General features: G+C 42.4%; 1 protein-coding gene across 3 annotated transcripts in view; it reads left to right on the forward strand.

Annotated features, from left to right (window-relative positions):
* The window catches only part of LOC101678631 (agouti signaling protein), a 137,314-nt gene extending 123,492 nt beyond the window's left edge, over positions 1–13,822 (forward strand). For 2 of the 3 annotated variants that reach the window (XM_045084098.1, XM_045084099.1), the window contains 4 exons: positions 6,468–6,637; positions 7,893–7,954; positions 10,745–10,843; positions 11,436–13,822. In XM_045084098.1, the coding sequence (XP_044940033.1) occupies positions 6,478–6,637; positions 7,893–7,954; positions 10,745–10,843; positions 11,436–11,612 (498 nt within the window). In that variant the 5' untranslated portion in view covers positions 6,468–6,477 and the 3' untranslated portion in view covers positions 11,613–13,822. The remainder of the gene's footprint in view (positions 1–6,467; positions 6,638–7,892; positions 7,955–10,744; positions 10,844–11,435) is intronic. The other variant, XM_045084100.1, reaches the window with a different exon arrangement.
* The last annotated feature ends 2,159 nt before the right edge of the window (positions 13,823–15,981 follow it).

Consider the following 15,981-nt stretch of genomic DNA (forward strand, 5'->3'; position numbering starts at 1 on the left):
TGCCACCCCAGACTTCTTTTGATGTCCATTAGCATGGTAAGTGGTTTTCCACCCCCTCACTTTAAATCTGGAGGTGTCTTTGGGTCTAAAATGAGTTTCTTGCAGACAGCAAGTCTTGTTTTTTTATCCTTTCTGATACTCTGCGTCTTTTGATTGGGGCATTTAGCCCATTTACATTCAGGGTAACTATTGAAAGATATGAATTTAGAGCCATTGTATTGCCTGTAAGGTCACTGTTACTATATATTGTCTCTGTTCCTTTCTGGTCTGTTACTTTTAGGCTCTCTCTTTGCTTAGAGGACCGCTTTCAATATTTATTGTAGGGCTGGTTACATGTTTGAAAATTCTTTTAGTTTTTGTTCATCCTGGAAGCTTTTTATCTCTCCTTCTATTTTCAATGACAGCCTAGCAGGACATAGTATTCTTGGCTGCAAATTTTTCTCATTTAGTGCTCTGAATAAATCATGCCATTCCTTTCTGGCCTGCCAGTTCTCTGTGGATAGGTCTGCTGCCAATCTAATATTTCTACCATTGAATGTTACAGACCTCTTGTCTCAAGCTGCTTTCAGGATTTTCTCTTTGTCACTGATACTTGCAAGTTTTACTATTAGATGACAGCGTATGGACCTATTTTTATTGATTTTGAGGGGGAGGAATCTCTGTGCCTTCTGGATTTTGATGATTGTTCCCTTCACCAAATTATGGAAATTCTCTGCTATAATTTGCTCCAATATATCTTCTAACCCCCTCTCTCTTTCTTCTTCTTCTGGGATCCTAATTATTCTGATATCATTTCATGTTATGGTATCAATTATCTCTCAAATTCTCCCTTCGTGGTCCAGTAGTTGTTTGTCTTCTTTATTCTCCATCATTTAGTCTTCTATATCACTAATTCTCTCTTCTGCCTCACTTATCCTAGCAGTAAGCCTCTATTTTTTATTACACCTCATTAATAGCTTTTTAAATTTCAAGTTGGTTAGATATTAGTTCTTCCATTTCTCCTGAAAGGGATTTTATTTTTTCAGAAAGGGATTCTCTAGTATCTTCCATGCTTTCTTCAAGCCCAGCTAGCACCTTGATAATTGTCATTCTGAACTCTAGTTCTGACATATTACTAATGTCTGTATTGATTAGGTCCCTAACCATTGGTACTGCCTCTTGTTCTTTTATTTGAGGTGAGTTTTTCCACCCTGTCATTTTATCCAGATAAGAATAGATGAATGAGAGAACAAAAATACTAAAAGAGTAGCAACAACCCCAGAAAAATATACACTAACCAAAGCAGAATAGACCCAAAACTGGGGGGAGAAGAAAATGGGAGGGGGATAAATATATGAATATATAAATAGATAGATAGATATAGATATAGATATATCTTAGACTGGTGACCAGAACAGAGCCACACACTTGATTTTGGGTGTATTTTGGTCTATTAGAAGAAACTGCCTTCCAAAATTTTAAAGAAAGAAAAACCTATATGTATACAAACAATAAGGTTAAATACAATGAAGGGATAGACTATGACTATAACAATGAAAATTTTTAAAGTTTTTTTTATGTACTGATAAGATAAAATAGTTTAAAAAACATTAAAATAAGAAAGAGGAAAATATTTTTAAAATAGAATAAGAAAAAAATAAAATTAAAAAATTTAATTTTGAAAGACTAAAGAATCATGAGGAAAAAGCCACAAAGTCTATGTGCTGTATTCCCAGAGCTCTGAAGTTTTGCAATTTTCATTGATTGGTGAACTTGGTCTTTGTTGGCTGTTCTTGTTGATCTTCTGGGGGAAGGGCCTGTTGCATTGATTCTCAAATGTCTTTGCCTGAATTGGAATTGCACTGCCCTTGCCAGGGGCCAAGCTAAGTAATCTGCTCAGTTTTGCTCTCAGTAGCTTTTGTTCCCTGAACAATTTCTGAAAAGCTTTGGAGGATGGGAATAAAGATGGTGGCCTCCCAATATCTGGCCCTGTAGAAGCTGAGAACTCAGGACTCCATTCCTCAGTGTGCCCGCAGAGAAAAGCAATCATTCACACCTGTCTCCCTGGTCTCCAGCCTCACTCTGTACTCACCCAGCCTCTGATGGAGCGTTTCTATCTCTGGAGCATGGCCCCATTTGGAGTCTCCAAACCCAGCAGGTTGCTGCAGCATGCTCCTACACTGCTTCTCCCAGAGGAGGAAGGAGGGGGTCTCCCTGGATCTGCCACTTGTGGGGTCCCTGCTCCAATAACAGGGGCCCAACTGTGCTTGAATCATGGTTTAAGGTAACCCCAAGCTGAGAGCCCACTTCTCAGCTCCATCTCTGCCGCTGGCTTCCCCGCTCTGATACCTGGGAGCTTTGCCACACTCAGACACCCCCGGTCTTTTTGTGACACCACAGGTCCTGAGACAACACTGTCCCTATGAGGGCTTCACCCCTGCTTAGCCTCTGGAGCAATGTCCTTCAGTAGAGCAGACTTCTAAAAGTTCCAATTTTGTGCTCCTGTTCTACCACTTCCCCCACCACCACCACGGTCTCTCTTCCTGTATATTGCCCCAGATTCACTTCTCTGCACGTCCTACCTTCCAGAAAGTGGTCAATTTTCTGTTCCTAGAATTGCTGCTCTTCTTCTCTTCAATCACCTGTTGAGTTTGTAAGTGTTCAGAATGGTTTGATAACTATCTAGCTGAACGACACTGACCCAGTGATATTTAGGTCTCCTACTCCTCCGCCATTTTGCTCCTCTCCCTTTTTAAAAGATTTTATTTATCTTTTTGAGAGAGAGAGAAGAAGGGGGAGAGCAGAGGGAGAGGAGAAGCAGACAGGGAGTGGGGCTCCATCCCAGGACCATGGGATCATGCCCTGAGTTGAAAGCAGACACTTAACCAAATGAGCCACTCAGGTGCCCCAAAGTGATAATATTCTTGAAAAGGAAATTCAAATACAGAAGTACATGAAGAAGTACGTGTCTCTACCTGACTTGCCATCCTCAATTCCATTCCTAAGAAGTATTCGTTATTAAAATTTTTATATGGGGGCATCTGGGTGGCTCAGTGGGCTAAAGCCTCTGCCTTCGGCTCAGGTCATGATCCCAGGGTCCTGGGATCGAGCCCCGCATTGGGCTCTCTGCTCCGCAGGGAGCCTGCTTTCTCCTCTCTCTCTCTGCCTGCCTCTCTGCCTACTTGTGATCTCTGTCTGTCAAATAAAGAAATAAAATCTAAAAAAAAAGTTTAAAATTTTTATGTGTATCCTTCCACTCTTTTTTCTTTGCATATGTAAGCATATCTATATTTGAAGGAGTTTTGATATTTGTTCACAAATGAAACCATAATGTTTATATTCTTTGGTTTGCTTCAGTACTATGTTTACTTTATACCAGTACTGGAATGATATGCCCCTTCCAAAAAGCACACTTTCCCAAGTATAGAACTCAATTATTGCCTGGACAGAAAAAAAAAAAAAAGTATCCTCTGTTCTCATGTGCCTGTGGTTCTGGATGAACGTCACTCAGGTTGCAAAAAAGGGGTTCTGAGCATTTTGGGGGCCCTTATAGATCCAGAGAAAGCTATGGACCTTCTCCCCGGGGAGGGGGGGATGCACATACGGACAAAGGTTTGTAGATAATTTAAAGGTTAAGATTCCCTCCTGGATTAATTACTCTTTATTCCCAAGTATATATTTTGTTCCAAAAGATTGATCAGGGGAGAGTCTGCCTCCAGCACCACTGGCCTATAAGAGATGCTCCTCCATGTTAGGCCTCTATCAAACACTACTTTGCCTCTGACCACTTTTTTCCTACACAGGGATGAGCTTCACCCAGACCCCTATGTCCCTGGCAATCGGTGCTTGGCAAGACTGGTAGAAGCCATTATTACAACCAACAAAGCCCGGTCACCTTCTCAGTAATGCCAGCTTGCTGGCTTCCCAAACACCCTGGCTCCCCTCACTGATGCCACAAGCAAAACCCAAGGCAGGATGTCAGGGTTGCACCTCATTAACACCTAGTATGGTCAGCAGCTAATATTGTTCGCTCTTTTCAGGAAAACTCTGGTGCCTTCTCCTCTTCCTCAGTTCTTATCTCTCACTATACCTCTGTTCCAATAAGTGGTTAGCCCTTCCTCTTCACTGGGGAATTATAATCCCTTCTTTTGCTTTGGGGACCAAGGCTTGACCCTAAAGGATTAAGATATCAGGCTATCCCCTAGTGCCATAGCTAAGGGAATGTCTGCAGTGCACAGTGAGTGTGTACTCTGTACTGATATACTGTCTACTCATTTTATCATACTCAGGGATGATCTGGATACTGTTGTCTCCCCTATTTCCTCAGTTAGGGTCCTTATTCATTAGCACCCATGTGCTGGCACAGCACACGTACATACACATATGCACACACACACCAGCAAGACTTCTGAGATACACAGCCAATTGCATTTCGCCATGACTTTACATGCCCTCTTTTCCAGGATTTAATCAGATTCAGTCACATGAAAGTACTTGCAAATCCCTTAACTCTTAAGGATTCAAAGATGGCCTTAACAAAACCTTTGTGCAACTGTTTAACCTGTCCCAAAGTCCAGGAAGCAAGAATCCGATATCACTGATTCATTAGATTTTAGAATAGGAAGCTCTTAAGACTCTTTCACTCATTAAACAAATCTTTATTTAAAGTTTCAACTCTGTGCCTCGTATATGTGTACTAAATCATGCAGTCCTAGCCTCTCTTTTAACAGATGAGAAAGCAGAGGCCCGGATGGGTCCAGGGTCACACAGCCACTTAAATAGCAAGTACATCCAGCTAACCTACTCCCCTTTTTGGATTCTTTACATCCACCATGCTGAACAGAAATTCATCTTAAATCCTAAGCAGTAACTTAAACCAGATGATAAGTTTAAGAGAAGGAATTATCTCCAGTGATACACGGATCAAAGAAGAGTCTTCACCATGACAGAAGGGAAAGATAAATTACTCTTGAGAAACAGTTGCATAGGTAGTCATTGCTGTCAGCATTATTATCTTGCATTAATAGCAGGGAGCATGTGTTCCGTGTTGAGTAGTAACAGCAAAATCCCAAAAGTCTGAAAATGGCCAGTTTTCTTTCTTCCTTTGGCGGCAAAACCTGACCTTACCTGAAGTCTCTTAGCAACAAAACCCATCCTCAATTGATGCAAGTCAATTCGTAGTCTTTTTTATGCTTATTATGAATATCACCATCTCTTTGCTGCAGTAGCAAAAATTTTATAGGAGTGCTCCCAGAACCCTTGTATGTAGTTTAATATAGGATATAGATGATATTAGCTTTCGAAAATCCACAAAATTCTGAATTCTAAAAAAAAAAAAAAAAAAAAAAAAAATCTGACCCTGAGGATGATAATACAACTAGGCATTATAGGGCTATATTGTATTACATTTAGAATATACATATCCTTCCCCAGGATTGGTGCAAGGAATACTCATTCTTTGCCCTCTCCCAACATACAAGTAAGATTAATTCCACTGAGATTTCACCGTTCTCAGACTCAGTTTAGTCATATAGTTCCACTAAATTACTTAGGTTCTAAGAAATTATTATTTTATTCATTGTAGTTTGTTAGGCTGGGGGAGTAGGCTAGGAATTGCCAGGCTTCTGTAAGGGGAACCCAGGAGTGGGCAGGACCAGCATAAGCAGATTGTTTTTATTCTTTTCTCACCCACCATGCTTTGTGGCAGGGCAGAGAGATTTTGGAAAAGCAGCCTCAGTTTTTCCCCAGGCCAGAGAGAGCAGCCCACAGAGCAGGGGAAGAGTGGGGATCCCACACTCAGAGAAAGTGAAGACGCTACTGAAGCTTTGAGCCCTGATTAAGCCAAACAAAGGATTCATGGGAATAAATCCACTCTGAGATCTGTCTGCTTCATCAAAATCCAGCCAGTAATAAGTCAGTAAATACAGTTAGGCTATGTCAACAGGTCCATCCTTCTCATGCAAACCATACCATTTCATTCCCTCTGGACATGGGAATCAAATGCAACAACATACACTTGTCTGAAGATGCCATTTATCACTGCTTGTTTCTCAGAGAGTCTTATGAGCTTTATCCTCTGCACCTTAGTAAAACCTCGGCCACAATGAGGCACTACTGGGACCATTCAAAAATTCTGCCCAGGTCTAGGGTCACCTGGGGCCACTGACTTAAAAAAAAAATAAAAAATAAAAACCATCACCCCATGCTCTGGATGACAGAGCAAACTGCAATATATTCCTTTTCTCTTGGCTTCAATCTCCCTCCTTGCTGTGTCTCTCTTCCTCTCCCTGATGCTCCTTTTCTCTCTTCATCCTTCCTCAGTCCCCCTTTCCTGTCCTAAGCCTTGGTGGTCCTCCAGCTCTACCAGAACACTTAGGAAATGGGTCAGAGCACCAGTCCAAAGAAACACAACGAAAGCAAGAGGATGACCCATCCTCTTGCCAGGACTCCTGACCCACCAGCCTGACTGCCTTCTCTGTCCCACTCAGGCCTCCAGGGATGAATATCCTCCACCTACTCCTGGCCACCCTGCTGGTCTCCATGTGCTTCCTCACTCCCTCCAGCCACCTGGCACCTGAAGAAAAGCCCAGGGATGACAGGAGCCTACAGGACAATTCCTCCGTGAAAATCTTGGATTTCCCTTCTGTCTCTATTGTAGGTAAGTAGCTTGTCTTGGTGCCTAGTCTCTGGACTCTGGCCCATGAGAAGGGACTACAGGATGTCAAACATGCTTCCCAGGATTCAGTGACATAAGTCAGAGCTCCTTTTTGCTTATTCTTCAAAGCAATCCTCTAGGAATAAAATATTCCTTGACTCATGGTTTTAAAAAGCCCTGTATACCACCAATTTAATAAACAATTTTTGCATGTTAAAGGCTCTGAGAAACCCTGAAGGGAAGACACTTCGTGAACTTGGTTCAACTTAGCATTTCTGAAACTTACTGAATCACAGAACTGTAAAAATATTAAATGTTAAAATGTAAAATGTTAAAGCTTAAAAATCAACAATAAAAATGTTAGAAAATGCTGCAGAATATAACTGAGTGTGGGATGAACTAGTCCTTTCAAGGTTGAGAATTGAAAATAACTGCTCAGGGAAAATACCAGGGGCATTACAGCCTGGCATGGAACATTTTCTGGTTCAACTTCACCTGATAAAAACAATAGTAACAGATATACACCTTGTGTGCAAGGCACACTGTAAAGTGAGTGCTATTTTCATTCCTACTTCCCAGTTGAGGAAATTGAGGCTTAAGGTTAAGTGACTGAATAAGATCACGCAAGTTCTTAATTGGCAGAGCCAGAATTCAAAGCCAGGTGTTTAATTCCAGAACACAAGTTCTAAACTAATGTCCCTCACGGCCTTACATCTCACTAGGAAAAGAGAATATTCTCAATGTATCAGGGAAGTATCACCTTTGATCACCTTTGACGTGCCAGGCTTCTCATTTTATAAACATAACTTTTTTATCAAGACAATCCTGCAAGGTGGATCTTACCATACCCTATTTACAGATGAGAAAACTGGATCTTAAGAAGATTAAGTAGGTTGCTTAAGGAAACAGAGCTGTTAAATGGCAGAGTCAGGATTCAAATCAAGTGTGTCTGCTCCATAACTCTGAGAAATGAAAAAGAGGAATACAAGAAACACAGGTCCATCCGTGTACATGGCACTGAACCCATTTTTCAGGGCCTTTTTTGATTTCCTCTTTGCCTTCCCTCAGAGGTCACTCCAGGTCAGCAGCCAGGCTATCAAGAACCTGTTGGCCTAAGTCCCAAGTTATGATTCATCCAACCAACCCCTCTTCTCCCCCACCCTGAGACTTCCTGGAGCCCCCTCTGGCTCCTCCCAATTTATTGCAGTTTGTGACCTCCAGAAACATCTGGCTTTGCTCCTTCTGTCTCTCTTTGAAGCACTGAACAAGAAATCCAAAAGGATCAGTAGAAAAGAGGCGGAAAAGAAGAAATCTTCCAAGGTAGGACCAGGAGTTTTCATTGTGGGGGTAGGGGTGGGCCTGGACTTAAAAGGGAATTCTAACTAGGAACTAAATGAAAGATTTTCCAGCCTTACATGAACAAAAGAAGCTGAAAGCTATCTAAAGACTTCCTGGCCTCAAGCTCTGAATCAGACCCCCCACAGAAGCCCAGAGAGCTAAGTTTCACTAAGTGAAATAGCTTACATGCTAAAAAGCATCTTCTTTTTTAAAAAGATTTATTTATTTATTGGCCAGAAAGAGAGCGAGCACAAGCAGGAGGAGCCCAATGCGGGACTCCATCCCAGGATCCTGGGATCATGACCTGAGCTGAAGGCAGTCGTCTAACCAACTGAGTCACCCAGGTGTGCCTAAAAAGCATCTTCTTATCTGAGCTAGCCCTCTGACTGAAATGTCACCATCTCTCGTTCTTTGCATGAATATGCTGTGTCCTAAAGTTTAGTTATTTCAGAACTACTTCCCACAATTTTTTTTCTGAAAGCTTTTATTTGTAAGTGATCTCTATACCCAGCGTGGGGCCTGAACTCACAACCCTGAGATCAAGAGTCACATGCTCCACTGACTGAGCCAGCCAGGCACCCCCACAATTTTTGCCATAACCGAGTTTCACTTATTTACTTAATATATTTGTCTAAAATTAAAACTCAAGAGGCACGTGGGTGGTTCAGTCAGTTACATGTCTGCCTTCACCTCGGGTGATGATTCCAAAGTCCTGGGATGGAGTCCCATGGTGGGATCCCTGCTCAGTGGGGAATCTGTTTCTTCTTCTCCCTCTCCCCCCACCACTTGTGCTCTCTCTCACTCTCAATTAAACAAATACTTTAAAAATTAAAACTTAAAAATATAGAACTATGAGAGGAAATCAATATCACTTGCCATAAATAGAAGGTAACAATATAAATAATTATAAAGAAAATGAAACATTGTTAGTGGATTTTACCTGGATGGGGCTGCTTGTCAAATGCTCTAAATCTGGGAGTCTTTCTTTGTGTTAAAAGTCAGATTAGAGGGGCGCCTGGGTGGCTCACTGGGTTAAGCCTCTGCCTTTGGCTCAGGTCATGATCCCAGGGTCCTGGGATCAAGCCCCACATCGGGCTCTCTTCTCAGCAGGGAGCTTGCTTCCCTCTCTCTCTCTGCCTGCCTCTCTGCCTACTTGTGATCTCTCTCTCTCTGTGTCAAATAAACAAATAAAATCTTAAAAAAAAAAAAAAAGTCAGATTAGAAACTGTTGGGAAAGGGAGCCTGGGTGACTCAGTCAGTTAAGCTTAAGCATCTGTCTTCTACTCAGGTCCTGATCCTGGTCCTGGGGCTGGCTCCCTGCTCAGTGGGGAGCCTGCTTCTCCCTCTCCCTCTGCCACTCCCCTTGCTTGTGCTCTCTTGCTCTCTGTTAAATAAATTAATAAAATATAAAAGAAGAAAGGCAGGAAGGAAGGGAGGAAGGAAGAGAGAGTTAGGAAAGCATTAATGATAAATTGGCACCAACTGGGGCCTTTCAAGTTGAAAGAGATTGAAAAAAGAGCCCTTTCTCACTATGTGATCTAATGTCACTTAATAGTCGTGTACCACCTAAAATCATACTACTGTGGCACAGGTTCCCACACTGTGGGAAATACTAGATTAAGGCATTATTGAAATGCACACATTATTCCTGTCTTAGACCTGGTACTGTGTGATCTTGAGAAAGCCCCTGCTCCTCTCTAGACCTTTTGTGAACAAGCTGATCAGGTGATTGACATATAAGAAAACACAGTTGACAAATGTATTTGCATGCTAGGTATGGGGACTATACGAGGGAACAAGAGATAGAGCCCCCCGTCATGGAGTTTACATTCTTGTGGGGAAGACAGACAAACAGCAAGTAAGCCAATAAATAGGCAAAATAAATTCAGATAATGATAAACACTGTAAAGGAATTAAAGCATGGTGATGAAAATGAAGGGAAGATTCATCTCAGAAGACCTCCCGGAGGAAGCAGCACTTACTGAAAAATTCGGTAATCTCAAGCAGTGACTCCCCATACAAATACTATGTGAAGGGCGCCTGAGTGGCTCAGCTGGTTAAACATCTGCCTTGGGCTCAGGTCATGACCCCAGGACCCACATTGGGCTTCCAGCTCAGCAGGGAGCCTGTTTCTCTCCTGCTGCTGCTCCCTCCACCCCCCAACCCCCGCTTGTGCTCTTTCATATAAATAAATAAAATCTTAAAAAAAGAAAGAAAAAATACAATGTGGGCCACATATATAAATTAAAATTTCCTAGTAGCCACATTTTAAAAAGTAAAAAGAAGTACGTGTAATTAATTTCAGTAATATTTTATTTAACCCAATATATCCAAAATATTATCATTTTGATATGTAACCAATATAAAAAGTGAGATATTTTACATTACTGTGTGTGTGTGTGCTAACTCTGAAACCTGGTGGTGCCCCTTTACACTCACAGTACATCTCAATTCCAATGCTAAATTTTAATAGTCAGTTGTAGTCCTAACAACAACAAGAAAAGAATTATTTAAAGAAAAAATTTTACACTGCTTCTATTTTAAAATGTAAATTAAGGGACACCTGGGTGGCTCAGTCTGTTAAGGGCCTGTCTTCCCGCTCAGGTCGGGATCCCAGGGTCCTAGGTTCCAGTCCCATATTGGGCTCCTTTTCTCAGAAGGAAGCCTGCTTCTTTCTCTGCCTGCCCTTCCCCCTACTAGTGCGCACTCTCTCGCTCTGACAAAACTTTTTTCTTAAAGTGAATTAAAATTAAATAAAACTTGAAAATTCAGTTCTTCCTTTGCACTAGACGCATTTCAAGTCCTCAGAAGCTTCATATGGCTAATGGCTACTCATTTCCTGTGTTCGATGCGTGGAATGCAGGCCGCGAGGTAACCAGGGCTCAGCTCAGAGAGGTGGGCGGGACCAAGCCTGAGGGCCTCAAGAGCCAAAGTGAAATTTATGGTTTAATCTAAGTTCAAAGAAAACCCACTGGGAGCTTTAAGCCGGAGTGGTTGCCATCATACAGACATACATACGTTTTCGGAGAGCCGGGTTTGGGGCAACAGAGGTTGGGCTGTAAATGGGAGGATAGTGGCCTGGCCTAGGGCAGCGAAGCGGTGAAGAAGTGGGTGGATCCGACTTACTGTGAAGGCAGGACTGAGAAGAGATTGGGGATACACTAGAAGGGGTTAAACAGAGGTGGTGAAAACTCTAGAACAGAGTGGGACTCCCTAGGGAAAAAAGTGGGCCAAGCCCAGCCAGGTGAGTAAATGTTAATGGATTTGGAGGCAGGGGGTGGATGACTGGGGGAGGCAGGTGCCCGTGGGGTCCCCGGAGGGCATGAAGTCCAAGGGACCGTGGGGCAGCGGGTGGGGATGTCTGGTCTGGGGCCTCCGCGGCGCAAGGAGTTCCCAGGCCGACGCGAGGCCGGTGGGGTGGGCGTGGCCGGCTAGGGCAGTCAGTCCCGGCTTTTCCCCGCAGAGAAACTCTTCCATGAAGACCGTGGCCCGGCCCCGGCCGCCGCCACCCACCCCCTGCGTGGCTACTCGAGCGAGCTGCAAGTCACCGGCGCCCGCCTGCTGCGACCCCTGCGCCTCCTGCCAGTGCCACTTCTTCCGCAGCGCCTGCTCCTGCCGCGTGCTGAACCCCGTCTGCTGAGCGCGCCCAGCCGCCTCCAGGGCACGGGTGACTTCCAACAGCGGTGCCTTCCTAGGACCCGGCGCGCGTACAGTTACTTAGGTTGGGGCGGAGCTTCCCGGAGGCGGGGCTTCCAGAAGACCTGGCTTGGGCCCGGCTAAACCCCAAATATATGTAGGCTGCTCCAGAGTGTGTGGTTGTTTCCTTAAAGGACCCCAAAGATCCCCTTCCCTTACTCCCGGCTCCTTCACAGCGGAAGACCCGTGGACTGCGCATGCTCTGTTTCCCGGGCATGGGAAACCCGATTTCCCGCGCCCTAGCGCTGCCGCCTCCTTAACCGCTCGTCCGCTTCTCTGCTGGAATCAGACGTCATCCCGACCTTTAAACCTGAGAACACGCCAAGTTGCCCGTCAGGAGTTCGCTATGAAGACTCACACATGGGCTGTGTCCTTCCACAAGGTCAGCTTTTTCAGTCCTAGAGCACGATGAACAATTATAAAGCAGGTTCAATACTCTAAACGCGGTAACATTTCACCACGTGTTTAACTTGTCTTCTTAAGGGTGGCACAAAGCAAAGTACAAATCACATAACAAACCATACAGAACGGAGGACAGGACGTTAACAAACTGAAGGTGAATATCTGTGAGCGAGCAGTTGAGATAAGGCCTCACTCGGGTCTGGGTCAGCTCTTGGCGCTTGCTGTTTATTATGTTCAAGCATAACATAATAAAATAAGAAGGAGCTCTGTTCTTTTCAGACATCAACCAGGCAGCCTTCAGCAGCAGCTGGCTTTGAAGTGATCAGACAGAGCGAGGTCAGTGTCTGAGGAGTCTTCACAATTTGCTGCAAATATCCTCTTTTTAAAAGGGATTTAATCAGTCTTGAGCCTTTACAGACCTCCTCTGTTTCCGTTGGTTATCACTTCGGAGTGTGTCAAAAGCTGGTGCTGGTCTCAGTGATACCTGGTCTTGGCTGCAATGCCCTTAGCTGCTTCCATCACTGCTTGACACAGGCCCCTGCTTGACATGAGTGACTCCATCTTGCTCTCTACATTCTACCGCGGGATTCCTCATGACAAATCTGTAGGGGTCATACAGGAATCAAATATGTCTTAAGCTAGGTCAGCAGTACTAGTTTGCTAACTGTGGAAGAAAGTTAATCCAAATCATTCAATTGTATTTTCACTGAGAATCAAATAAAATCAAATAAATCTCAAATCATATGAAATGTCAATTGACATAAATCAAAGACCACATCGAATCCAAACAAGTTAGATACATTAAACTGAATTAAATAAAGTAAAATTAAGTAAGGATTAAATTTTAAAACTCCAACTCAAAGTCACATCTAGTCAGAATTAAGTCAAAAAGAAGAAAAACTAAATCTAAACTTTATTAAGGTAAGTTAACAGATCAACAAAGCAGTCAAATAAATGAAATAAGAATCATATTGCCAACTCTAGGCAGATCAATACAAAAATATGTATAGAATCTTCAACATAGGGTCTTGGCACATCTAAAAAAGAATGGTGAGGGTATGGTTAATCAGTCTTTTTGTAATGTTTCCTACTTAAGCTTGAGGCTGCATAACATTTTAATAGCATGTTTAATATATTTAACAAAAATAATAGCTAAAAGCGATAGAAGGATCTCCCTAATGGATTCCAAGACACGTGTAGAGAGAGAATTCCTTTATGTATTTGATTTTGTTTATTTATTTACTTTCCTTTATGTATTTTAAAAGGTTATCATCAGACCATGAGCCAGAACAAACCATGTGTTTAAAGGATTTTTGTTAACAACTCTAGAGAGGAATATTTATTATATAAGTTTTGTATATTTTTGTTCAGTGCAGCGAAGTTAGTGTTAATGACTCCTGAGGCTGCTTTGAGAGGCCTGTGTAGCGTGCTCAAAGAGTTGGCTTCTTGGTCAAGGTTTTATGGGCTGCTTTGAGCCCTTCTAAGTCTTCATCAAAGGGTTTATCAATTTTGTTAATTTTCACCCAAAGTACTTCTGTTATTTAATATAAGATGTTGAAAAAATTTTATATGAATATTGAGACAAAGGTACCCATTTGGTAACATTACTAAATATTCACTAATAACATACAATATTTTAACACACTCATAATCTATGGTTATGATAGTATCATTCACTCTACTATGATTAAAGAACATGACCTCTAAGGGGCACCTGGGTGGCTCAGTCCGTTGGGCAGCTCAGGTCATGGTCTCAGGGTCCTGGGATAGAGCTCCATCAACCTCCACATTCAGTGGGGGTGTCTACTTGAGGATTCTCTCTCTTCCTCTTCTTCTGCCCCTCCCCCTGCTCACAGGCTCGCTCTCGCTCTCTCTCTCTCTCTAAAATAAATAAATAAATCTCAGAAAACAAAACAAAAACATATCCTCTAAGAAGTTATTAGCATAAGTTATCCGGTTAAGGTGTCCCATGTCCAAAAGTAAATTTTCAATGGATGTTCTTGTTAAAGGAAAAAGATTAGCATTGATTTCTAGTTTATGGCACGTATAATCCATGTTATTAGACCCCTGAAATACCATCTGTTTAGATAGTAAATATCCATTAACCCATGAATGCGTATGTGTTGTCAGAAGCGCTGTACGATAATGTATTTGTTGTGGCATCATCTGTATCATATGTTAATAAGCTTTGACCCCCTAAAAGTCTTAATAATGAAATTTTACATTGTCCTGTATTGTCACAACCTGATCTGGACATGTCTAATTTTTTTTTCTAAAGATTTTATTTATTTATCAGAGAGAGAGAGGGGAGAGAGCGAGCACAGGCAGACAGAATGGCAGGCAGAGGCAGAGGGAGAAGCAGGCTCCCCTCCGAGCAAGGAGCCTGATGTGGGACTCGATCCCAGGACGCTGGGATCATGACCTGAGCCGAAGGCAGCTGCTTAACCAACTGAGCCACCCAGGCGTCCCTGGACATGTCTAATTTTAAGAGAGACTCCATCCAGTTAGAATACTTTTTCTTGTTACAGTAATGCTTCTGATATCATTCCGTGCTCTCTCCAGGAGGTTATTGATTCTGCAGTAATTATTTTTTAACTGTTCTCTTATGTAGAAATTTCTAAGATTAAGTAAATTTTGCTGGAGGGCCTGAACTTTATGGTCAATGTTATAGTTAAATTCCAGTTTATGGGCATGATAATCATACATGGTTGAGATAATGGAATGTGGTTCTCTGAATGCTGAGATGTTGGAACCTAAACGTCCTACTGGATTTAGTAGGGGTTCACATGTTTTTTAAATGCAGATAGTTCCTGCTTAAGAGTCTGGATGTCTGCTTTCTGAATTCCAGAGATAATTAAGTTTTCCAGTGGAAATTTCCACTGGAAACCACAATGGACACATGGCATTACCAACACAACACCCAAATTCAAGCCAAATGTTTGAACCTAATTACTTAACCCTCTGAGGACTGTATACTAACCTATGCCACAGATATTGGAAATAACCTTCCAAAAGGTACAACTCAATTTGTTCTATATACAATCCAAATATAAAATTTATGCCACAGAGGCTAGGAACAACCACTCATGAACAGCCCAACCAACCATCCATTGACAGGATTAGACTTAGACAATGTGTAGTATTCCAACATCCTCTCTAGTAATTCATGGGCTTTAACTATTGGGTGGTATTCCACATTTGTCAAAGCTGACTCTTTTAGCTATGTAAATTGGTATAGATGAATCAGTTCTGGTTATATTCCCATAGATATGGTGCTGTACCAGCCATGTATTTTCCATGCCTTGTGTATCTGATGGTTGGATCAATGAAAAGAAATATTTTTGCATACCTGGATCATTACGCATCACTAAATTTGCATTACAATCAATTTCCAACGCTTCCCACCACATCGGCGATTTTCCTTGTATAATTGAGGTTTTATTAACTAAAGGATAGTAAAAATGTGTTGAACCTAATTGTGATAGTGGACATATCAGTATGCTCTCTTCCTTAGTTGTGTCTTATAGGTTGGCTTTAGATTTTGGTATTAAGGTAGCATTGTATGTGCCAATCATATTAAGTAATTTGCAGAGAGATGTGTCATAGGTAGGAATGGTGTTGGAGAAATTGAGTTGTGTCTTATTACCCTATAGGTGTGAAAAGACTTAAGGTGACTAGATTTATAGCTGCAATGCCCTTAGCTGCTTGCATCATTGCTTGACTCAGTCCCCTGACTGGCATGAGTGACTCTATCTTGCTCTCTACACTGCCTCCAAAACCAGGGCATGCAGACCAGGTAGACAGAAAGTAAACATTAAGGAACTTCCGGTCTTTGATCGTTTCCCCCCTTTTAAGAAGCTCCCCTGAAGGGACGCCTGGGTGGCTCAGTTGGTTGGACGACTGTCTTCAGC

Source organism: Mustela putorius, unplaced genomic scaffold, assembly GCF_011764305.1.
Source record: "Mustela putorius furo isolate JIRA1106 unplaced genomic scaffold, ASM1176430v1.1 tig00000743_pilon_pilon_pilon, whole genome shotgun sequence".
Lineage (NCBI taxonomy): Eukaryota > Metazoa > Chordata > Mammalia > Carnivora > Mustelidae > Mustela > Mustela putorius.